Raw genomic sequence first — 25552 nt, forward strand, 5'->3', positions numbered from 1 at the left:
TCATATTTAGATAGAAATTTATGTATACCAGCTTAAAAGTTGGAACAACAAAAATCTGAGAAAATGCATTCAAATTGGAGCAACAGTTTTCGTGTGATACTAGTACGAACATACAGTCAGAAATTGGAAAAAAAAGAAACATTTGGACCTTTTTGGTTATAATAAGGTACAGATTTCTACGTTTTACCTAACACTTGCTTAATTTGTTTCAATAAATGCGCCATATTTTTTGTATAATTAAAGTACGGGCATACCAATAAAGTTAGTTATAAATTTAATTGTGTTCATATATGTAATTTGTAATGTTGATAAATATGTGTCTTTAACTTGAACTATTTGTTTTTTTTTAGATTTAGATAGTATTTTCAGTTATCTACCTATATAACAATCAATCACCAAAGGGAATGGCTTATAAACTTGACATTAAACCTGTTACTGAATTTCTATTTCGTCCAGTTAAATGTCTGGCTCTGACCACCACGTAAAGGATAAAAAATTATATCCGTGTGGTTCAAATTAAAAACAGCAGACTACGCTAAATCACCATCATTCCACGCCTTAATATTTAATCCAATGAATATATTTTTTTCTTGGTGTATAAGAAAATAAATTAAATTTACGACTTGTCCGGGAAACGTGGAGTTCTCGTCACGTGGGAATCTCTCCGTGCTGTTACTAATTGGGATAGCTCTAACTGTCACGTATTTATTTTAAATATCATTATTTACAAATTTCAACACCTGCTCTCTGAATATAATATGTGCGTCATAGCCTTCGATATGTCCGGATTTTTGTGTTAGAAGAACGATAAGGAAGTTTTATTTTTAATAACCTCTCGCTCGTGTCTGCGTGTGCCCGATTGCACCCTCCACAGTGTTTCGGGACCCGAGGTCCGCAGATGTTATTATTAATGACCAACCAAGCGTTTTGGTACCAGTTTCGAGCTCATCTCTGGATTTAGAAACTCCGCAATTTTCGCAAGGGGATATGACCCGTATTGGCTTTTTCAACAATGAAACCTATCCCAATTGAGTCGAGGAAATACTATTTAATAACTTTATGGAATGTAGATAAAGTAACTTATACTTACAATAGGATTTTTTGGCAGAATTTGACAGTAATACAAAATTTTATGAGTCTCTTTACTTATTTTTTGTCTGAATAAATACTTGAACCAGTGATGGAAAGGTAAGAACTCAGAAATATATACTACTTAACTTCTGTTTAAGCTTTGCTCCAGTTAGTATATGGTATTATTACTTTGTGACCCTAAGTAATTTAAATAACCTTTGGAAATATACCAATGAAGTCAAAAGTGGCGCCAACATTACCGCTAGCACGAAAAACTTTTCAATGCTTTTGTAGTAACGCCATCTATCGCAACGTAACTGAACTTTTAAGCATACTTCGGTCTTTAGTTAGAAGCGTCCGTATCTTTAGTTTTATGATACACGAAGAGATGGCGTTGTAAAATAATAAGTAAAACGTAGTTGTGAACATAAATAATTTCAATAATAATAGAAATAAATTATTGTGTTCTGGCGTGATTTATGAAATAAATTCACAAAATCAGTTCAAAGGGACAATATCACAAATGATTTCTAAATATAGAATTAAAACTGAACATTTAAAAGTTGTAGTGACTTGCAGGCACACTTGCAGATTTTTGATGGGTGCGTAAAACAAAAATTTAAAATAATAAAACGTACATTTCTGAAAGATATTGTTTAAAAAAGATAATAAATGCGTCCTTGGCATGATTTATAAAATTAATTCACAAAAAAACAGTTCAAAAGGACAAAGTACAAATGATAACGGAATTTAGGACAAATACAGAACATTAAAAAGTAGTAATATTGGGTGACTTGCAGGATTAAGATCCAACAAAAATATGAAAAAGGTTTAAATGATTTGGTCTGGGTCATTCCAAAACTAACATAACATACCCATTATGTATCTTCTAATATCACTTTGCCGATATTGAGGGTGAAAAAATTCTGTAAATGGCATTTTAATAGTTAAATATACTTTCTAACAGTAGGTAAGTAAACTTGTTACGAACTTATCCCAGAATAACTTATTATTACAGTCTCTTCTGACAGTGTTTGGCAGAACTGCAAAATTTTATGCGTCTCTTAAATTATTTTTTCTCCGACTAATAAGAAATATAAGTTAATTATATATGTACCTTAATTCTCATATTTAATGTAGGTATCCATTAAAATAATATAAAGAAATACCAATTTAACGTTAGCGGTAACATTAACAGGGGCCATAACATGAAAAAGGAATATTTTATAACACAAGAAATATTGTTATGGATTTGTTATCATTGTAATAGGTATTATGATGCAGCCCCTAATAAATTATAGTTGACTCGCGACCCGCTCCTTCTTCGCACGGGTGATAAGTAAAGATATAAAATAGACCAGACGTACTTCCTAACATTTCAAACAGGAACAAAATCCAACCACATCTTTCCGCGATTAATGAGTTTACTTATAAACAGAGAAAATAGGAGATTTTATATAATAACATCTTGCGATTAATGAGTACTTACAAACAAAGAAAATAGGAGATTTTATATAATATGTAGTGATTTATTGACGTACCTTCTAAAAACTGCCTAGTGGGTAGCCGTAGGGATACTTTGAGGGAGGATGCGTATGCGGAGTCGATGTACCAACGCGGGTCGCGCTGGTCACCCAGTCTACTGTCGCTGCCTCTGTAAGGAAAACAACTTTGATAAACACACATTTTATTAACTAATCCATAACATATCACATCTTTAACCCTTACAGGAAAGACAGAATCAACAGAGCTCAGAAGAACCGTTTAACTGGATGATTTAGTGTCTACATTGAGAGATATGTCATCACCAAACAGAAGAATCCCAGTTTCATGAGCCTTATCTTTAACCTTTCTGACCTGTGAAATACCAAAGTGGTTCATCTAGGTGTTCCACGGTAAAATTTTTGTACCCCTGCCTCACTTAGGTGTATTGTATTAGTTCACCTATCTGTCTTCTTATCTTAGGATTCTTCTTTTAATCTAGCGTAATTATAACTATCCCTGAATCTTACAAAACATGGCCTACGAATCTTGTGACATTGACTCTGCATACCCCCTAACGGATTAAGACGTGATATAAGTGAGTGTGTGTGTTTGTATCCATAGATATATGTTTATTTGGAAACTGATCTCTGTCACCGTGCGTAAACATTTGTTTTTCAGATTTGGAAGAAATAATCATAGGAAATTCATGAAATCATCCGTGTCATAAAAACTAATTTGTAATGAAAATTCGGGAAACTGTTATTAAAATAGAATTCTGATTTAAGTTATGTGCCTACACATTAACATTACAATTAAAACGTATAAAAGTAATTCTGTTGTCTTTTTCATAAAGTTAATCTTTTAAATTTTCAAACTTAAGCATTCCAGTAAGTATATTTTTATATGCAAACGACATGCTCAGACGATAAGTGTCAAATATACAAGGAAACACATAAAAAATAGCTGAAAACGACAAAGACGAGGTTAGGACAAATGAAAACACACGCAAAATGCAAACACTGCGAAACTAATTGACATGCGGAAATGCACACCCCTGTGAAATAATTACCCCGAATCCATTTTGTGAACCATCTACAGCCTCTTCTAAAATCTATTCATGAAATAAAATTCGCCACCGATATTCATAATAAAAACTACATGTTTCCCTCGTACATATGTCAAACTGTACTATTTTCGGATGCCCAAGTTCACGTCGGTAAGCCGTTAGCATAAATAAATCTGAAATACACTGAAACCGCGAGAGTTCGCATCATCACACGCTAGATTACAACATTTCGTTACGGGTTCGGATCAAAATTGTGATGTTTCAGTAAGAATGTCCCGATAGATGGCGTTGTATTTCTTCGATTGAGTTGAATAGGATTGCTACTCAATAACAGATGGCGCTAGATTTTCGTGGAATATAAAAATCAAAATTTTAATTCATTATTCATGGATGCAAATGTTATGGTGCTTGATAATTATCAGTTTTGTGAATACATTTAATAGTAATTTAGGCCTTTAGACTAGGATAGGCAGAGACTAAAGCTCTCCACTAGTCACGATCCTTACATACTCTTTCTCATCATACACATTCATAACTTTTATAATGGAAGCTCGTCAGTTTCGACTTCTTTTGACCTGACCTGGAGCTGCCCGATTTGATCAAGTTACGTTTGCCTATGCCTTTCCACTCCAACGTTCTCATTTACACTTCTATAGTCTCGTTATTCCAAATTCTACGTTGCGGATAGTGATTCCACACGGAAATAGCTTCGATATAAAAGCCAACAAACAACTCGTTAAAATCACTACTCGAGTTTACTAAACAATTTATCAAGTCGGTAAAAATACGCATAATATTGTTTACGCAGCTGTTACTCCGAAACTGAGATGAGAATTCCTGAATATAATTTTAATACTGCATTAGTTTTATAGCCAAGTAGATTGTATTCCCCAATCTATACTAATATTATAAAGCTGAGGACTAATATTGAAAAAAGAGGAGTACTATAGATCTTGTACGACGTACCCTACGTATGAAAATTCCTTGAAAAGTCGCGAAATATGATATGTGAACCAATGGACTTATAATTAAGAATGTCAGTGACCGGACAAAGTAGAAAGCGCACCCAGGGCTCCAAAGCACAGCTGTGGAGAATGCAACTGTAACGCGCAATGAGAGATACAGTGACTACTGAAGATTTGTTCTATCTAAATCTGTCCAGTAGTTTGTGCCGTGCGGTTGCCGGCACCAATACACAAAAGAATAGGACCACTCCATCTCTTTCCTTGATAGGCTTGCAAACTTGGGATTCTTTTTCAGGCGATGGGCTAGCAACCTGTCACTAGTTGAATCTCAATACCGTCATAAAATCCATACAGCCATTTGAGTATTTTCAAGACTGTTGGCTCCGTCACGATGTGACTATATGTATGTATGTAGTTTATGCGTTACATACTTCTTCTTCTTCTTCCGTCCCTGGTCCCCTTATGTGGGGCCGGGACTCCTCACTTTTCTGCGCCAAGACATTCGGTCTTGGGTGGTCGATTCTGGCAACTGGGCTTGCTTGAGATCCTTTTGGATATTTGACCACCAGGTCGATGGTGGGCGGTCTCTTCCTCTTTTTTTATGCGTTACATACTAAAGCACACATGTTTCCTCTATATGTAACTTAGTAATAATAAATAAATTTATAGGGTCAAATTACACAGATTGAGTTAGCCTCGAAGTAAGTTCGAAACTTGTGTTACGAGATACTAACTCAACGATACTAGATATATTTTAGAGTAAATACTTAAATACATAGATAAACATCCAAGACCCAAGCCAGTCAGAGAAAGTACGTTTCTCATCATGCCCTGGCCGGGATTCGAACCTGGGACCTCTGGTGACACAGACAAGCGCACTACCGCTGCGCCACAGAGGCTGTCACAGTAATACTGAAGCATGGATTTAAATGTCTAATTAACTAATAGTTATAGTTCCTTTAGCACTCTCATGTCAATACAGCTAACAATTTTACATGACAAGCTAATACCGTTAATTCAGTTAATTCGGCTTGTCTGTTCGTTTGACAGGCTGACATATCCGTAACACTAACACATCCAGCTAAATCTCTTTATTTATTGAAATCACTTTAACATCATTTTAATGATTCCGTATGATTCTCGGTATTTAAGTGTACCACTCCATACCATAAAAGGCGACTAAGAGAATAGGCGCACATTCATCTGTGCAAGCTTCTATGCAGGTCGGGTTGCGAAAAAAAAACATAGTGTCAAGGTCAACAGCTTCTCTGTACAGATGGTAAAAGTCAATCAAGGGATAGTCTTGTGTCACTTGTGATTCTTCTTATGAGTATATAGCTATCATATTTAAAAGGAAAGTGCCGTGTGGCACCAATGAAAAAAGAACCACTCCATTTCTTTCCCATGGATGTCGTAAAAGGCGAATAAGAAATAAGCTTACTAGCTTGGGATTCTTCTTTTAGGCGATGGGCTAGCAACCTGTCACTATTTGAATCTCAATTCTATCTTATGGGCAAACGACTGAATCTCGGCCAGGGCATGATGAACTTTTGTTTGATTGTCCCGGGTCTTAGATGTTTTAGATAAGTAGGTAAATTAATATAAATATTTATTATAAAATATAGTATCGTTGAGTTAATATCTCGTAACACAAGTCTCAAACTTCGAGGCTAACTCAATCTGTGTAATTTGTTCCGTATATATTTATATTTATTTATATTAAAAGCTTTGACATTATACAAGAGATACAACACAAAACATTTATGGAACACTATTCAATCCATATATTATAATTACTGTTACAACACTAACAGTGTCAGAGACATTGTAATTTAATGTTATGCAATATTAATGCGACGCCGGCGCAATCGTGCGGTGCATCTGACATTTAGATAATAAGTATACATAACCATAGATACTCGTAATAATATGATAATATATATATATATATTTTTTTTGTTTGTTACGAATAAAATTAAACGCTACGGGACCAATTATTATATACATACATAACATATAATCACGTCTATGCGGGTATATACCCTTGCGGGGTAGACAGAGCCAACAGTCTACAAAAGATTTGCTTAATGATAGAATTGATATTCAAATAGAACATTAAATGTTTCCTGTGATTAATAGGAATTCAACAAAAAACGTTTCAAAAAAAATTCGTCAAGTAATTTCGGAGATTAGCAAACTTACAAACATATATGTACAACACGAATACAATAGTCCTACTAATATTATAAATGCGAAAGTTTGTGAGTATGGATGTTTGTTACTTTTTCACGCAAAAACTACTGAACCGATTACGATGAAATTTGGTATGTAGGTAGCTGAAGGCCCAGAATAACATATAGGCTACTTTTTATCCTGGAGTTTCCGCGGGATTGATAGAGTTTCAATGCGGACGAAGTGGCAGGCGGCCTCTAGTTTTAAATATATTCAATACACAGAAAAAGTGTTCTCAACTGTTTTATTATAATAAATTATGTCGAGGTATTATATATTCTGATTGATGATAACTGAGAATATTAGCTAATTTTTATGAACATCATCATAATTTTATCAAACAAATTCACAATTTATGATGATTATAAATATTTTTATTACAGAATTAAATTTATTAAAAAGCTATTAATCTTTTGCTTAACTCTTATTTTTCAAGGTTTACCCTCGTTTATTCTCCCGGTTTTTTTAATTCTGCTTTTGGCTCCAAATACCTGGGTCTACTAAAGACAACGCTGTGCAAAATGTATAATGTATGTACCTAATAATCACGTCGATGTACCTTGCGGGTTAGACAGAGCCAACAGTCTCGAAAAGACTTAAAGGCCACGCTCAATAGCTCAATGATGGAATTGAGATTCAAATAGTGACAGACTATCGCCTACGAGATATATATCAAGTTTCCCTACGTTGCCTTTTACGACATCCTTGAGAAAGATATGGAGTGGTTCTTATGTATATGTTAGTACAAGCTAATTCAGTTCAATGTCACCTAAGTTCTCGTGTCAATATTACGCCACAGGAATGTAGCGAAAACCTGTAAAATACAGGATATTCGGCTTCCCGTTAGACGGACATTGTTTTATGAAATACATTGTCTTGCCAAGAATTTAATGTTTCGCTCACAGAATTTATACACGTTTCTCTTGTCTTAAATCAATGTCGGAAGTTTAGAAAAATATAAAACTGGATAACTTCCCAAAAGAACATATATCACACTTAAGAAAGGGTGGGGACATCACCGAAGAGGTAGGCAGAGACTACATCTGTCCAGTTACCACGATCCCTGCATACTTCTGCATGCACATTCGTAACTCTTGATGCAAGCTCGTCGATTTCGTGAGGTACTTGACATGACCATTCAGCAGGATGTCTCCGTTTTGATCAAGAAATTTTAAATACATACATAAAATCACGCCTCTTTCCCGGAGGGGTAGGCAGAGACTACATCTTTCCACTTGCCACGATCTCTGCATACTTCCTTCGCTTCATCCACATTCATAACTCTCTTCATGCAAGCTCGGCGGTTTCGGGTACTCTTGACCTGACCCTTTGCCAGGACGACGGACCTTTAAATTTTAACTAATTCTAAGTAATTCAGAACCGATATAAACCTAGGTACCTTAATTCTATAGCGTAGTATCTTTAAATATGGATATATTATGGCCTGAAATATCAACGTATGGTCTAAACTACAAGTCTAGGAATTTGAAATTTAACATGAAAGCTCCTTATATTATGGGTGCAATAATTCCCGAAATTCTCACGGGAATGAAAATCAACAGGAGCTCTCGTTTTACGCAGGCAAAACCGTGGACGTATTCTAGTTTGTAATAAACGCGAATGAAACTGTGGGCAAAAGCTAGTTATTATTAATGCCATGATGAAAGTTTTTGTTGCATAATAGATTGAATTTATAGTCAGACATCTTGGATCAGCTGCGGGATTAATGTTGTATTTGTTATAGTTTAGTCTTCAACGCTGTAAATAATAGGTTTTAGTGTTCCAAATTATACCTACATTCAGTGTCTAAAAATAAGCATGCCAGGGTTTCGCAATTTCTTGGTACAGCGCAGAATTTTATTATGTTCATTTGAAAAACATACAGCGTTTTGATTTTCTAAAAGGACTAATATATTAGCACAAGCTGTCTCGGCAAACGTTGTTTTGCCATATAAATAATTTTTAAGTAATTCCTAGGTAAAAAAATATGTTAAGGGTGGACAACCCTTATGAGTAGGGAGTATGAAAAATAGATGTTGGCTGATTCTCAGACCTACTTAATATGCTCACAAAATATCATGAGAATCGGTCAAGCCGCCGTTTCGGAGGAGTACGCGGGAACGAACATTGTAACACGACGGTTTTATATATAAGATTCCCCCCACAGCATCTAAAATTCCTGCTGTTTGTTTCCATTGGATTTAACTAAAATAGTTATGTCTGTCCTTTTTCAAGGTCAACATTTGCACCAACTTTCATCAAAATCGGTTGAGCCCAATATTTTTTGCCTCATCTACATTAATCAATCTTTTCATGCTACTCTTGACTTGGTCTTTCGTCAGACTATACCTGATATCTTTAGCTTCCCTAACCAAAATGTTGCGATCGTTTAAAAAAAAAATGAAGTTTAAAAATATATTTTTCTTTATTTAAAAATAAACCACATCGTTAGCCGATGAGCTAGAATTACAATCTCATCACTTCTGTTAAAAGCAGCTCAATCATTGTCAGCTGTTGATCTCGGGAAATCGTATTTCGAATTATATAAATAAATCCGTGTTATTGTATGACTCATGCGATACAATGTGCAAGAAATTGGTATAGTATATTGGTATATTATAAAACAGAATAGTGACTGACTGAATTACATATATAAATGTACAATACAAACGGCTGGGTCTAGGAATTTGAAATTTAGGATGTAAATATAAAATGTGCCGTGTGGTTCCCGGCACCAATACAAAAAAGAATAGGACCACTCCATCTCTTTCCCATGGATGTCGTAAAAGACGACTAAGGGATAGGCTTACAAACTTGGGATTCTTTTTAGGCGATGGGCTAGCAACCTGTCACTATTTAAATCTCAATTCTATCATTAAGCCAAATAGCTGAACGTGGCCATTCAGTCTTTTCAAGACTGTTGGCTCTGTCTAGCCCACAAGGGATATTATACATGACCATATGTACATACATACATACATATGTATGTAGGATGTAAATAGGTTTCCTCTGAAGTCTAAGGGTGCACAAAGAGAAGACAAATTTTTGCGGTAGTCGCAGGTAGTTTAGTTGCATGTGTAAGAGATTATTATTTAGAAATTATTAGTACCACTATACAAAGTATCTTTAGTCTAACTTCTTGTCGTATTCTACTGAGATCGGTTTAGTATTTTAACTGTGAAGAGGTAATAAACAAACTCACTTGACGTTGTTGAAGAAAATGCTGCAGTGCAGTTTGTTGCCGCTCCTTCTGCACTGACGCTTTGGAAGCGGCAGTAAACTTAGTTTTAAGTAATTTATTTGACGTCAACCAATATTGTGAACCAAAAGATATGACAATTATTAAATATTAAATATCCCATAATAATGAATAAAAATTTAGAATTTGAATTTGAGACTTCGCATTTATAATATTAATAAAAATTCCGGAAGCGAAATTAGTAACAAGTCTTGAACAAAATCGAAAGTTTTATTTCTATGTGACGCTACGCCGTAGCCAATCGCTACAAGGTCTCATGTTCGTAGCACTTGTGCTACGACCGCTACGACTTCTACGCAGACCCAAAATCAATTTTCTGAAAGATACTCTATATTGCCGTGTGATCCCGGCACCAATACAAAAAGAATAGGACCACTCCATCTCTTTCCCATGGATGTCGTAAAAGGCGACTAAGGGATAGGCTTACAAACTTGGGATTCTTTTTTAGGCGATGGGTTAGCAACCTGTCACTATTTGAATCTCAACTCTATCATTAAGCCAAAAAGCTGAACGTAGCCATTCAGTCTTTTTAAGACTGTTGGCTCTGTCTACCCCGCAAGGGATATAGACGTGACCATATTTCCAACCATGATATCTCCATATAAAACATATTATGACTCCTCAATCCAAACATTAAGATTGAGGTGCCACTCTTATGTTGATGTAACTTCTGATTATTTTTATTTCTTAAAAACAAAAATAATTGCAGAAAAAGGAGATGAATGGAGGATGCGCCACTTAACTTCACCAACAAAAGTTAGCTCTTAAATTCAAGAAGAACGACTTTTGAAGTATTATGTGAGTAGGTATATATATTTCATAACATATTTTAGAACGTAAGTACATTGATTTTATGTTTTACGGAAGCAAATATCATAACTTCTTCGTGTGTTTCCGCTACAAAAATTGACGATGATGAGTGTTGGACACTCGAAAAAATAATAATATTTCAAAAAATATTATTTCAAAAAAATATTACATCAGTAACGATGGATTTCCGCTGGAAACCACACGTTTACCATCATGTGCCACATCTGTCAATCATATAAATATGAGGTTAGCATACTCGTAAAAATAAACTCGGAATTCTTCTTTTACACGAAAGAAACGATTTTGATATGTTTAACAATCATAGAGGTGCTTAAATCGAAGGGTTAATGTGTTAAAAAGGGTTAAAGATAATCACGTCTTTTTTCCTTGAAAAGACTGAAAGACCATGATAAGCTGTATAGCTTAATGCTACTTTCAAATATTTCATCCTATCCTACTACTATTATAAAGGCGAAAGTTTGTATGGATGTATGGATGTTTGTTACTCTTTCACGCAAAACCTACTGAACCGATTACCATGAAATTTGGTATGTAGGTAGCTGAAGACCCAGAATAACACATAGGCTACTTTTTATCCCATAATTCCCGCGGGATTGATAGGGTTTCCATGCGGACGAAGTCGCGGGCGGCCTCTAGTCATCATATAATCACGTCTGTATCAGTTGCGAGGTAGACAGCGCCAGCAGTCCTGCAAGACCGATGTGCCACGCTTATAAGCCTATCCCTTACTCGCCTTTAGTCTTGAAAATACTGAAACGCGACGTTCAGCTGTATGGTTTAATGATTTGATTGAGATTCAAATAGTGACAGGTTGCTAGCCCGTCGCCTACAATAGGAATCCCAAGTCTATTAGCCTATCCTATCGCCTTTTACGACATCCATGGGAAAGAGATAGAGTGGTTCTATTCTCGTATATATTTAGTAAGTAAGTAAGTAAGTTTATTTGCGTTAAAAGTGGTATTACAGGTCAAAGTATATTTATGTTTCTCACTCTTAACCTAAAATAGGCATGCAAATTTCTGATTATAATATTATACAAAAAAATATATAGATTTAGCTTAGTATTACACTTGGTCACAATTATTATATATTCATATTTATATATTTATTTCAAATTTTCACACAAATAAATCCATTAAAGACCTATTTACGACCAATTTCCACCTCATTGAACCTTTTAATCCAACAATGACGTGGCGCCCCGCCAACTATTCTAGTCATTGACAGGTTCTTGTAAACTGTACCATATTTATGTGAATCGCTTACAGATTTCACACACGCCATTATATTTATGCGTACATACATATACTATACACATACATACATATATGTATGTATATACATATAATCACGTCTATATCCCGTCTGTTGCGGGGTAGACAGGGCCAACAGTCTTGAAAAGACTGATAGGCCACGTTCAGCTGCTTGGCTTTATGATGGCAATTCCATTCAAATAGTGACAGGTTGCTAGCTCATCGCCTAAAAAAAGAATCCTAAGTAATTATATAAGCCTTTCCCTATGTCGCCTTTTACGACATCCATGGGAACGAGATGGAGTGGTCCTATTCTTTTTTTTATTGGTGGTACCTATTCGGGTACCACACGGTACTACACATTTATTCGTACAATATCACAATAACAACAGCTTAGAATCCGACACCGATAAACGAAAGACCTATGTAAGAATAACAGTGGTAATTATTATAAAAAGAGGCATGATTTTATGTATGTATTGTACTTACATATGTCATAAATTCTAATAAATAAATGTGAAGGAAACTCAATTCTATCATTTAGCCATACAGCTGAACTCTGCTAGCTGGCTCTGTCTACCCCGCAACGGATATAGACGTGATTATATGTATGTAATAAGAAATAAGATCAATTTTAGCCATCGCATTTTACAAGAAAGGTATTTAAATATCATTATAAAAATACCAACAACACACGCTCAAAAAATAATCGCAATAAAAAAAATCGAATTTAGAAAATATCTCAACATTCCCTGTTCCCAGATAAAGTTCAAGGTTGTATGAGTTCAGGGTTCGTCCTCGCTTCCCGGAGGCCTTCGGTGGAGGTCGACCTCGCTGGAGGCCGGCAAAGGTCACGGGCGAAGGCCGAATCCTGACGGCCTCCGGGCGAGGCCGAACCTTGATTCTCAGGGACACATTTCGGGGCCTTGTTTGAAGGACAAACGGGGTGATACGTTTCGTTATAGGTATAATTCGTAATTGATTACAATGTGCACACTTACATACATATAGCCACGTCTATATCCCTTGCGGGGTAGACAGAGTAGATAAGTCTCAATAAGACTGAATAGCCACGTTTAATAATTATGTGACATATTTTTAATTAATAATAAAACACATAGTTTTTGTAGTACCTATGAAATGCTTTTTTTTTCACAACAAAAGTTAAATTTCCAGTTGAAAAAGTAACAATATAGATAGTAAGTTATTGTAAATTTCAAACTTAATCATCCTATAATACTTAATTTTTAGAAAACAAGGAGATTAAATACGTACATAATTTCTTTAATGTAATTATTTATGTACTTAAAAAACCGTAAGTAAAAGTAAATTTTATAAATCGATGAAAGGCTCTCGTAACAACATGCACTGAAATGACCTGGCCTTCAATACGTATCCTTGAACCCTAGAATATCAGGGCGCCCAGTTGGAGCATGCGCAGTTATAGATGTCCAAATGACAGACAGGCCTGTCAATTGAATGTCAAAATAGAAATAGGAACTTTTGATTTTACGCCCTTCAGTCAGATAATTAACAAAAACTATACTCTCAGCCGAATAAGACAAAAACGGTGATTTTTTTTTTAATTTTCTTTTAATTTTCGTCCGTTGAAGATACTTTTCTCATCTTGTAGTGGCAGTACATAACAAAACACTTTTTGCCAAATTGTGTTAAGGTAAACATGTCGTGAAATTTATGTCTTTATTACGCACTTCTCAAATTAGGGGCTCGAATATAAAAAAAACCCCGTTAAATTTTAACTTCTAAGTGCAATCATATATACATACGTGAAAAAGTTATTGAATGTAATCTATAGTCATAGAAATACGAATAAAAAGATGATTTTAAAATTCTTATAACTTCATGCAAGAAAACGAGATGCTCTTACACGCGGGAAAACAAAAACAAAACAAAAATTATGTAACATACTACAGAACAAAAGAAAAACATCAAATTATCGTTCCCGCCCGCGCGAGCTGATGACAGACGCCTGTCAGATCGTGACAGCTGTTAAGAGGACGGCCATATTGATCTTTGTTCTAATATTTCCCGCCAATTTAACGGGTGTTAAACGCCAAACGTTTTCTCTCTTGAGAAATGGTGAAATGTTTAGACTATTATTCGGACGAGATACTTTTGTTTGAGAAAATTTATGCATAAAATTTAATAGATTGTTGAAAGCTCTAAAATTATCTTTATTTTTTTATGGAAAGAAGTGAATATCTTACTGTACCTATTGAAGGTTCAACTTTCATTGATAACGATGTTGCTTCAAATTAAAAAGGTTCTGAAACAGTTAAAATACATCTTGTATCTTCAAAATGTGATTTTTGTGTGCATTTACCGTACCTATGTGAAATATTATTCGAATAAATTTCTTATGCACAATGATATACTCGTACCTACTTACACACTCGTAATATAAACGATTTATTACAAATAAGATGCAATAAGATTCTTGCACAAGTGTTTATAGGATTTATAACATTTTCAATAACAAGCTCACTCCAACTTAAGAAACTCTATAAAATAATAAAAATTTCTTTGAAATTTTAATGTATATTCTAAAATTATAATGCTCCATGGTAAAAACAAACGAAAAGAGTTATTTTTAACTTTACGCTTAGTTATTTTCATTCAAATGTAACTTGAAACAATTTATCCAGAAAGCATTTTCAAATTCGGAACACAGTTTCAAAAACTGCCAATATTATTTCTGCACATGATGATGACAATTAAATATCTACAAAAAAAAACATTTATAGAAGCATTTATGTCCAGCCAGTTTGTTGGGAAAAAAAAGAAAAAATGCGAATAAAAAAAAAACAAATTTCAGTGAAATAAAAACTTACCTGGTACTAAAATCACAACACTACACTTAACTATAAAAAGGGCTAGATCTAACAGGCGTCTACACGTATCTACTAGTAGTATAGCTTTGGCTACCACGTGTTCAAATTCGTTGGGATAAAATTAGACGGGTCGCTCGCATTATTCCAATTTCTGGATTACAGATTTCATGATTTCCATGATGTGACAACTTGTACGGATTAGCGAAAATTTAATGAATATTTATATTTATTATTGAAAATTCTCCAGACCAACCACTAGACTACGGAAACAGTTACTCCTACATTTTTTTTTTAAATTTAGTATACCGGCTCTGTCGATAAAGCTGTCATCATGCATCCGCTTTAAATACAGATATGAGTAATCATTCATACATACAATCACGTCTATATCCCTTGCGGAGTAGACAGAACCAACAGCCTTGAAAATCCAGATAGGCCACGCTCAGCGGTTTGGCTTAATGATAGATTTGAGATTTAAATAGTGACAGGTTGCTAGCATACTGCCTAAAAAAATAATCGCAATTTATAAGCCTATCCCTTAGTCGCCTTTTTCGTTGAAAGAGATGGATTGGTCCTGTTCTTTTCTATTGGTGCCGGGAACCACACAACAATAATCAATCATTTCTACCCATAATGTACATTCCTTTCTTATCAATTGCAAATCCTTTTTTATCAACGCTTCTTCGTGGTATTTATAACAGTCGCAACCGCCATCAAAATTGGAAAGTCTGTAAGTTAAGCGTTAAGCCTACGAAAACAGTTACTCCTACTACATTTCGTATTCAGAGTGTTGAGTACTAGTAGTCACATACATACATACATATGGTCACGTCTATATCCCTTGCGGGGTAGACAGAGCCAAAGACTTGAAAATACTGAATGGCCACGTTCAGCTATTTGGCTTAATAATAGAATTCAGATTCGAATAGCGACAGGTTGCTAACCCAACGCCTAAAAAAGAATCCCAAGTCTGTAAGCCTATCCCTTAGTCGCCTTTTACGACATCCATGGGAAAGAGACGGAGTGGTCCTATCCTTTTTTGTATTATTGCCGGGAACCACACGGCACCTAATAGTAGTCATTGGGCAAGAATCTACATACATGCTCTGTCAATAAGGCTGTCATCGTGTATAGCGGATAATCATACAGATAATTATTCATTTCTTGCTATAAAACTGTTTGATGTACAATACTGTTACTTATTATAACTCTTCGTTGTTTTATTTAGAACTAGCTGTGCCCGCGAATTCGTCCGCGTGGTATAGTTATTTTGGGCATCATTGAAACCCTCAAAGATTAATAATTTACCCCGTTTTTTGTTTTGGAATTTTCCATTATTTCTTCGCTCCTAATAGTTGCAATGAGATGTTATATAGCCTAAAGCCTTCCTCGATAAATGTTCTATTCAACACAAAACGAATTTTTCAATTCGAACCTAGATTAGGATTACCTAGTAGTTCCTGAGATTAGCGCGTTCAAACAAACAAACAAACAAACAAACTCTTCAGCTTTATAATATTAGTATACTCGTAGATTAATCAACAGCCGCTGAATTGAAATTGGAAACAAAATTTTCACATGAAATTTGAACCGGCTACATGTTGTGTCCTTGCGTTCTCTCGTGTTTGAGATCCATTCTTTTTGCCAGATTCTCCACATGTCATCTCTGTCAATATGGATGTCATCGTGCTTCCTGCTACTGCGGTACAGATAATCATTCATTTCTTGTTACAAAATACGTATAAAAATAAGAGAGACACTAATATACGTACACTACACGTGCAGGTTACTAGATTTGTGTGAATTTTCGAATTACGAGTATCATTAAGCCACACAGTTGAACGTGGCCTCAGTATTTGCGAGACTATTGGCCCTGTCTAGTCTACCCCATAAGGAATAAAGACGTAAGTATATGTATGTATGTATGATGACTTACAATACGAATAAAATCTGAAAATGTGAAATACAAAAAAAAACCTTTGTATTTTGAATTTAATTAGTTTCTAATCATCCTTTTTTTACATACATACTACATACATAAAATCAAGTCTCTTTCCCGGAGGGGTAGGCAGAGACTACCTTTTTCCACTTGCCACGATCTCTGCATACTTCTTTCGCTTCGTCCACATTCATAGAATAGAATAGATTTATTTTCAAAATTGGATACAAGGTATCACTTATTGACGTCACATAACTTAAATCTAATTATAACTACTACCGCTTCCAAAGCGCATGTGTAGAAGAAGCGGCGGAACAAACTACACTGCAGCATTTTCATAGGACGTCAATTTACAAATATAGATCTCTTAAATCTAAATCGTGGACGAATGCACATTGTCTGTATTAAAAAACATGTATGAATGTAGAACTGATTATGTCAATATGAATATTTCGTCAAATAAAATAAATATAAAATAAAATATGTACATACTGTACAAATTATGTCAAGATTATGTCAAAAATACACAAGCATTTAAGAGGCCATTATGTCCAGCTCGGGCCACACATGTTTATCATTAATATAATCATCCGTGCTGTAATAGGCTTTCCTACAAAGCTCAACTTTAATATACTGTTTGAATTTTCTATCATTCATTTCAAGAACACTTTTTGGTAATTTATTATAAAATCTTATACAATTAATCAGAAATGATTTCCCTACCTTAGCCAGCCGATGTGCTGGGATCGACAACTTGTAATTGTTCCGCAGTGATCTACTAGTACATTCACCTACTTTTTTGAAAGAGTCTAAGTTTTTCCTAACATGCATGATGTTATCGAATATGTATTGGGAGGGCAAAGTTAAAATATTTAGGTTTTTGAAAAAATCTCTAAGGGAATCTCTTTGTTTAAGACCGTAGATATATCGAATTGCCCTTTTTTGTAAAATGAAAATAGTTTGTATGTCTGCTGCTGATCCCCAAAACAGTAGACCATATGACATTAAACTATGAAAATAACTAAAATATACTAGCTTAGCAGTTGCCACATCCGTCAAATGCCTAATACGACGAATAGCGTATGCTGCAGAACTAAGCCTTTTAGAAAGTTTTAAAATGTGAGCATGCCATTTCAAATTTGAATCTAATGTTATTCCTAAGAAAGTAGTACTATCATAAACTCTCTTCATGCAAGCTCGGCGGTTTCGGGTACTTTTGACCTGACCCTTTACCAGGACGTCCTTAATTTGATCAAGATACGTTCGTCTAGGTCTTCCCACTCCGACCTTTCCCTCCACACTCTCCTTGTATATCTGGTTAGTCAACCTGCTTTCATTCATCCTCTCCACATGACCGAACCATCTTAACATACCCTTTTCTATTCCTGTAACTACAACTTTCACATCACAACATTCCCTTATCACGCTGTTCCTTATCCGGTCACTCAATTTCACACCCATCATACTCCTTAACGCTCTCATTTCCACTGCATTTATTCTGCTTTCGTGCTTCTTTTGCCATACACAACTTTCACTCCCATACATTAATGTCGGGACCAACACGCCCCTATGCACAGCCAGTCGAGCCTTTTTGGAGATAGTTCCGACTGCTCATAAAGGCATGCAAAAAGTCACCATGTTCCCCGCGTTCACACTCCTTTCAATATCACTATCACACTTGCCATCTGATGTAAACTTTGATCCTAGATATACAAACTCTTTCACTTGCTCTACTTTTTCTCCTCCAATCAAAATATTACATTACATTTCTCCATTTCAAAAACCAGTGTTTTAGTTTTACTTACGTTCACTTTCATTCCTTTCTCTTTTAAAGCTTCATGCATACAGTTTACCATCTCCTGTAACTCTTCCGCTGATGACGCCAGTATAACCTGATCTTTTCTTAATAAGTAGTTTTTGTTTTTATTTTACTTTTTCGAAAATGTTATATTCATTGGTTAATATATATGAATAAAAATTCTTATAGAAAAAAATTATGAATTATCCTTAACTTATTCATTATTAGTTATTCATTATTATTTCAGTTAGTCTATGGCCCTCTCTGGTAACATTGTATCAGCCATCTTACCAATAATCAACAAAAGTACTTTAGTACGTGTTCCAGAAGATCCCAATGTAGGAATGGGGATCTCCTGAAACACGTTTGTTCATTTACCTTACTTGCTAACAGGGGTGAAGTAATGTATCTGATAAATAAATTTGATACGGCGTTGGCACACACTATGTTTTTTCTTTACTACTAAGACCAGCATAGAAGTTCATCAAGACTCCTGATGAAACGACTGTATCCTTATTTCCGTGGCTCGGCCAACGACACACCGCCTATATTTAGCCGGGATGCGTGGGCGCGCCCCAATTTTTCACAACACCACCAATTTCTCATCACATTTTCGTTTGACAGTAATTAACGATGATATTTTGAAGGAGGTTAAAAGGTATAAAATATCAGTTTGTTAGTAAACGGTTAAAAATTTCCGTTGTTTATTCTTTGTGGCGTGGCATGCATTGATGGTAGTAGTAAGTTGCAAAAATACATACATACATTAATATGGTCAAGTCTATATTCCTTGCGGGGTAGACAAAACCAACAGTCTTGAAAAAGACTGAATGGTCACGTTCAGCTATTTGGCTTAATGATAGAATTGAGATACAAATAGTGACAGGTTGCTAACACATCGCCTAAAAAAGAATCCCAAGTTTGTAAGCCTATCCCTTAGTCCTTTTACGACATCCATGGGAAAGATATGTAGTGGTCCTATTCTTTTTTGTATTGGTGCCGGGAACCACACGGCACATACATCATTTTATAGTAACCGATGCTGTTACTTAGTGATAGAAATTATCGTGAGGAAATCTTCTCATTCCGGCAACTGGATGTGGACCTAACCATGTTTCAATATGGGTAAGGTCCTGCAAAGTTTGCAGAGGTCAGATAGGATTCGCTTTTTGTAAAACCTGTCTTACCTACTAAATCCAGGATCGTAGTTGAAAGCGAACCCAAAGCTCTAGGTATCCAATAGAATAGATTTATTTTCAAAATTGTATACAAGGTATCACTTATTGACGTCACATCACTTAATTCTAATTATAACTACTACCGCTTCCAACGCGCATGTGTAAAAGAAGCGGCGGAACAAACTACACTGCACTCTTTTCCAGAGATGTAAATACGGAACCACAGTCTCCAAGATTTACATAGTTTTCTATAACATGATTCCAACATGTAACAAAACATGTTTATTTTACATTAATAAGAAACAAAAACATATTTAATTCGCAAACATACTATTTCGGTCGAAAGTAGTTTTGATCTGAGTCATGATTGTGTTATGACGTTGACGTTTGTGCAATATTTGAGTTTGTTTCACGAAAATTGCGCAGTTTCTATCAAAAAGAAAGAGACAGGAAACATTTAAAAAATCCCATTACCTCTCGTTCCAGCAGGAATTTCTAAAAATCCTTTCTTTGCGGACGTCTCCTAGTTATAATCTACCTTCCCACCAATTTCCATCTTTATTGGCTCTAGTTTTTGAGACTTGGTCTAACAAGTAATAGATACTACCTGCACCTCTCTACTTCTTTAAAATTGTAGCCGTTTAACTCGACTAGGTATATAAATGTCGTCAAATAACGCCAAGATATTTTTTCTCGTGTAAAAATACCAGATCGGATAAGAGTTTTCCCGCCATCTTAATTAATACTTCGCTATGTTTATTTATAAACGGGTTTTATGAGAACTCGACGGCTGTCGGCTCTGCATGTCATCAGTTTTGACTTTTACTCGATTTTCCGCAGTTTTATTGTTTTATTCACCTTTTAACCTTACTAGCTGTTGCCCACAATTTCTTCCGTCTAAAATCTCTATAAATTTAACGTGTTATTGCAATGTCTGCTAAATTACCGTAAAGGTTAATGAAAAACCTTTCTGTCGTTTTGCGTCTGTTACAAACATACACGCATCCTCATGGCCTTACAAACTTTCATAAAATCATATTATAGTCACATCTATATCCCTTGCAGGGTAGATAGAGGCAACAGACTTGAAAATACTGATACGCACGCTGTATGGCTAAATGATGAAATGGAGATTCAAACTTTTGCATTTAATCAGCATTAAGTCCGCCTATTGTACTTTACAAATTGTAATGGTTACAATAAAGAATAAATTTAAAAAAAAATATTTCCCCCAAAGAGAAATGCAGAGACTACATTTTACTACTTACCATAAAAACTGCAGCTTTTAATAGGTACATCCATTTTATTATTAAAAAAACAACATCTTGCAAACTCCTCGGCTTTATACTCAAAAGCTGACCTTCCACCAGAATGCCTTCTGTTTGATTAAAAATCATTTCTCTTAGCCCTTCCTCCTTAAAGTCTTACCGTTTACAAAAGCAATGTGTCGGTTCAATTAAATTAGATCCGTGTTGTAAATTAGATCTGAGCTCTGCCATAGCAAACATTAGATTTATAACTATCAAAATTATTTATGTGTGTTTAGACGAATGACATTCCAGTTCACACAAGATATGTGATTTATAGACGTACAGAGTAAATCTAAAGATATATAAATCTGTATGTACAATAAAATATATGTTATAGGTACACATCCTTTATTATTAATTGTGCAATAATTGTATTTTATTTACATTATTGCAAGTTGATGCTATGCAGAGACTGTAAAGTTTGTAAATTTAATTTGAATTTTTAATAAAAAAATTAAGAAAAAAATGTTGTTTGTAATCATCTTTTTTTTAAGTAGTTTTAGTTTTAATTTAGCTTATTCCAAAATGTTATATTAATCAAACCAATATAGGTAACTCAGATACGAGTCACGGTCGCGACGGGATTCGAATCTGTGCATAGAAACAGATACTTTTTGAGTTGAATACTATCCATCAACGCTTTGCAGTCCATCTGAAGGTAAGTGGTTACCCGTTACCACAGGTCATAGCACCAGGAATGACTCACGCGCAAATTGTGTAGTAGTCATAATAAAGAGCCAAAATTAGAATATTTATGTACTGAGATATTTATGTTTGTCTGTCTGGTTCCTTAATTAATTGCTTGAATATAGGACAAGGATAGCGGTTTGTGGTAAGCTAGTTCTAAATTTCCGTTACTAACTAAACATTATGATGGAATTTTAGTGTTAATGTTGAGACTGGAATAAACTTTATATTTTACGAAAAGACAAATATTACCTACTGTGCTTACAAAATATATGATAAAAGATTGGTAGGTAGGTAACTATCTTTTTAGATTTTCTATTGTACACCAATAGGAAAGCTAAAAAAGATACTTTCTATTTAATTTTTTATTCAGGCGATCTGATCGTTAGTATTATTTGTCGAAAAATCAACTGTACCTATTTACTACCAAATGTTTGATGATGACTTTACTTGTGTTTGTTTGTAAGTAACTATGACCCTCTTTATGGTTAGTGTAAAAAAATCTTAGTCTTTAATTTTACTTTATTTATTGCAAAAAAATAAAATACGAATGAGTTATTAAAAGTTGACGCACCCTTATGAACGGAACATTAAGCGGAAGTAGGTCAAGCGAGGAGTAGACTTTAACAAGAAAACAAAATAATAAAAATTATCTGACAATGTAATTTAATAATGTTTAGGGAAAATGTGAAGAGAAAGTCGGTATTTAATTATAAAATGTAACATGATCTCATTAATTCATTTCATATGACTCATGCCACTTCGTTTAGCGACGTATAAAATTATATTTAAAAATAATATTAATAGAAATCAGCCAACGAATGATCACGAGTGTTAAATTGAAAATAACGGTATTGAAGCAAATCCAAAAATAGCAGATTTCATCGTCTGATTACATCACAAGTTGACATTCTCGGATCTGCTTCGTACAGCGTTTAATATTTCTCGTAACTTACACGAAATCTAGCATTTCTGCCAAGCCCAATTTAATGTCTTTCTGCGTAATGATTACTCCGCGAACACAGTTGAACAATTTGGCAATAGACCGCGATGAAACGCATCGGCGATACACCACAGATAATTCATCACGTTTCATTGAAAACATTTATTATTTTCCGTATGCAGACATAATTGTTTAAATAAAACATCACACCTTACCTTACCGCTGAGAATAAAATAAAAATCACTAACACAACACCAAAAAATTAAACACAAAAAAAAATTAAGGCTTTTTAAATATATCTCCTTTGCACTTACTTCCGGGAAACTCGGAAAATGCCGACGAGGCAAGATGGCGGGACGCGAAAGCGCGCGAAACGTCAAGTTTCGCGTTGGACGCGTCAATTGATATTGGCGTAGGTTACAACAAAACAGCGCGAATATAGCTAGTTGTATAATTATTTTAACGGGTTCATAAGCTTTAATTTCAGCTGGTGGAATTTTTATCGCAGGCGTCTCTGATCTCGGCCGACTTGTAAACGTGACTAAGTCGGTTTCATACGCTTTTAATATAAAGTTTAGGTGGCACGGAGAAAATACTGGGCAAAATGTATTTTGGACCGAATCATAAGTCATACTGTGGTTTGTAACGCTTAGTTTGAAACGCATTAATGGCGTTACACAATTTGCAAGCCACTCTGTGACTGGTGTTAAACGATTTTATTACTACGACGAGAATAAAATTATAGATCAAACAAAGTTCTAAGGTTGTGATTCTGTTACGACTACGAATACGAATGATAACGACTACGAATGACTAAATCGTTATCTTTTTACGATTTAAAAACACAAGTTAATACAATTACTGATGATAAATCGAAATGCCAGTTACACAAAAACAGATGAAGACGGTTAAAATTTTTTTTTTCTTTTAGTTTTAAAACATTGCAAATTAAATATATTGAGTAAATTATAAATACCTTTTTCATTATTAAACAAGTCATACCATTAGATATATATTACTAAGTAGATATAAATATTTCATCAACTTTTGTTGCAAGATTATTTATTTATATTTTGTAGGAAAATTAGCACCTTTCCAAGGATTTTACAGCATTTTGTCATGTAACGTGAATCCCACGATAACAGTTCTCTTTTCAGCATGACTCCCTTTATAATTTTCAATACTTAGGAACCTTTTGAAGTAAAACAACCTCTGCTGAAGGGAAATCATCGCGCCTCTTTCACGAAGAAATTATAAAACTCCGCAGAGGACAGAGTCGTGATTATAGGTATGAGTAGTAGTATGGTATGGATGTGGTTCCTTACCCTGATCACAGTATTTTCTGTTTTCGATCTCAGCAGCAGATCTGATGGCAAAATTTCTTGACCATGTAACCAAAACTAACGCCGGGAAAATGGTAATAAAAAGCTTTAGAATATAATAAATACTTGTTTATTTCGCATTATTTCACATACATAGATTTTAGAGTCTTGAGATTGTTTAATGCATTACCGAGTTGTCGCTCATTCGATTACTAGGTATGCCACAAACGGGATAATTCACACAATTCTGAGATTATACCAGGCTATTCTGAAATTCTTTTATTTTTGCAATTGTAGCGTTTTCAATTTTAGAGCCATCAAAAGCAGCAGGGCTCAGGGCAGAATTAATTCAGTCTACCCCTTCAACCGGGTGAAAGTGAAATGGAGACGAGAGGATGAATGCAAATAATTTCATTTGACATATCTATAAATAAAATTGTTTCAAAATAAAGTTATCTTTAAGATCTCGAATTTAACGTTCAAACCTAAGCTTTGATTTGTAACTGATTGGAAAACTACATTTCTGTTCTTTTTGTGTGGTTTTTGAGTAGTGTTAACGCCCTCTGTCGAGAAGAGGACATTTAGTCAATCAATTTTGCAAGTACACCGCCATCTATGATTAAACTGATGTAAACATTGATTGAGATATTTAGCTAAGCATGTTAGTAATGTTAGTCAGTACTTGCATGTTTCGTTAGATGGCAGTAAAAGGTAAGTAAACATTTAAAGCATCATAGTGATGTGCTTGTCTAACTTACGACATTCGATTAAATGATTCGATTCTTTGATTACATGATTTTCAATAATGTAATCAAAGATTTAAAAAAAAAAATATACATAATTTTTTAATCCATTATTTTTAAGTATTACAGCTTCGTCTTTAGGTACTATGAGACTCAAAGTATATGGATAATCTGTGTGGTGGTGGTAGGCTTTCATTTTCTTAAGCACACATATCTACATAATAATATATGAACACGTTTTTATTCTTAGGCAAACATAGCTAATAATTACAACTCGACTAGCTCATTGCTTTTTAAGGTATATACCTGAATTATTTTTACTTCACTCTTTTTCTCTTCTATGTTACAAGATTAACATACTTAGAAATCTGCGTACCTACATAGCACATAATATTAACACGCAGTCGCACACGTAACACATCTTTCCCAAAGGTTGGTATTATAGACTTTATCTTTTCACTTGTCACTATCTGTTCTTTTAGTTCATTTACATTCTGATATCTTCACCTGATCTTTTACAACCAACACAATATAATATTCTGTTATTAGCATTTTACCACATCACATAAAGTTTGAAGGTTGTGCTCAAGTCATTCGATTAAAGCTCGATTACCTCTC

General features: G+C 34.6%; 1 protein-coding gene across 4 annotated transcripts in view; it reads right to left on the reverse strand.

The window, feature by feature from the left end:
- LOC106143481 (filamin-A) overlaps positions 1–23437 on the reverse strand; it is a 64199-nt gene extending 40762 nt beyond the window's left edge. The window contains exons 1-2 of one of the 4 annotated variants that reach the window (XM_060951625.1): positions 23184–23437; positions 2613–2725 (exon numbers count right to left, since the gene is read on the reverse strand). Coding sequence is in view for 1 of the 4 variants with exons in the window: in XM_013345590.2 (XP_013201044.1) it covers positions 2613–2725; positions 3626–3648 (136 nt within the window). In the remaining 3 variants the exon portion in view is untranslated. Of the gene's footprint in view, positions 1–2612; positions 2726–3625; positions 3765–15014; positions 15094–15320; positions 15340–23183 lie in introns of those variants that run through there. The other 3 variants (XM_060951628.1, XM_060951627.1, XM_013345590.2) reach the window with 3 other exon arrangements.
- Positions 23438–25552: the final 2115 nt, after the last annotated feature.

The sequence above is a fragment of the Amyelois transitella genome, chromosome 25 (assembly GCF_032362555.1).
Source record: "Amyelois transitella isolate CPQ chromosome 25, ilAmyTran1.1, whole genome shotgun sequence".
In the NCBI taxonomy this organism is placed as follows: domain Eukaryota; kingdom Metazoa; phylum Arthropoda; class Insecta; order Lepidoptera; family Pyralidae; genus Amyelois; species Amyelois transitella.